At 43.8% G+C, this 1397-nt stretch overlaps 1 protein-coding gene across 1 annotated transcript; it reads right to left on the bottom strand.

The window, feature by feature from the left end:
- Positions 1-149: 149 nt before the first annotated feature.
- Positions 150-543, bottom strand: LOC108526000 (huntingtin-interacting protein M-like; the record flags this gene model as incomplete). Its single annotated transcript, XM_017866719.1, is given in 2 exon segments — positions 150-511; positions 514-543. Coding segments are annotated over 2 exon segments (392 nt in total), but the record flags the coding sequence as incomplete, so codon positions are not given.
- Positions 544-1397: the final 854 nt, after the last annotated feature.

The raw sequence follows: 1397 nt of genomic DNA, 5'->3' as shown, positions 1-1397 counted from the left end.
CAGACACCTACAACCCAAAGCGACGGAAACTGGGAGGAATCAGAAACATACTCATGGATTTACATCCTTTAGTTGCACTTGTTGATGACAACAGCAGATATTCCTCAGCTGTGACACATTTTGCCCTGGCTAAGCCTGTGAGGATCCCCTCAAGGCTCTGGGACCCAGTCTTCAGTCATTCTTTTGGATTTGGGCATCTCATCAAACACAAAGCGGGTTCCATCACTCTCAGCGCGGTCGGGCTCCTGGTGGTTGTCCACTTCTCTCTCCCCATCTTGTGAAGTGTTGCGCATCCTGCCATTGTTGATGGCCTCCAAGCCTACCTGCTGCATGATGTAGTCAGCAAGGCAATCGAGCAGGGTAAGGAGGATATTTATTGTGGAGGAACTCTGGCTTTGGGCGTCTTGTTCATCTTGCACAACTCGGTCCACGAAGCTCATAGGGACCCGCAGCCCATTTCTAGAAGGGTCTTGAATCTGGTTGTTATTTGTAGAGGAGTTCTTATGGTTATTTTCTCTGACATGGTATTTGCTGGGTTTGGCTCTGATCAGCTCTGCTTGATTCTCCAGCTCAAGTAGGTCTCTGAGGACACTGGTGCTGCCTATTGTATCCCTCTGCTCCAGGCCCTGATTGGTCAGGGAGCTAGCTGCCTTTGTGACATCCCTAGGCTTTGTGATTTCACTGGTGTCCACTGGTCCCTGATCAGACCTCAGCTTAGAAATGTCTGTGACACTGATCTAGTCACCCTAATGACTGAACCCTGATTTCGAAGGAACTATAACTCTCTACCTGATTTTGACATTATAAAATAAAAGTGTGTTTCAATGGAAAACTTTGCTCTATCTTTAGGACACCACTGCAGGTTATCTGATTCTAGCCTTGCATTATCTGTGAAGTCTTTTATAGCCTTTTGTTAGTTGTAGGCTGCTGATACATGTACAGTATATTCTTTAGTAGAGGTTCAGTTGGTCTTCACCTTATGAAACCAGTTTTGCCTCCATGTGCACAATCATTTAATATTACTGATGAATATTCCCATATCGACTCTTTGGTTTCCCTTTGGAAGCAGTCATAACATCTTTTTTTTTAGCATGTGTTCATTTCGTAACTGTATGAGTGTCATGATTTTACCCTATTTGAAAATGCATTTTATTTTTTTATTTTATTTTACTTTTATTATTATACTTTAAGTTGTAGGGTACATGTGCACAATGTGCAGGTTTGTTACATATGTATACATGTGCCATGTTGGTGTGCTGCACCCATTAACTTGTCATTTGCATTAGGTATATCTCCTAATGCTATCCCTCTGCCCTCCCCCCACCCCACAACAGGCCCCAGTGTGTGAAGTTCCCCACTCTGTGTCCAAGTGATCTCATTGTTCAATTCCCACCTAT

This window comes from Rhinopithecus bieti, unplaced genomic scaffold (assembly GCF_001698545.2).
Source record: "Rhinopithecus bieti isolate Rb0 unplaced genomic scaffold, ASM169854v2 scaffold_57875, whole genome shotgun sequence".
Taxonomy (NCBI): Eukaryota; Metazoa; Chordata; class Mammalia; order Primates; family Cercopithecidae; genus Rhinopithecus; species Rhinopithecus bieti.
Note: the sequence above shows the minus strand (reverse complement) of the source record. Positions and strands in the feature narration are given on the sequence as shown.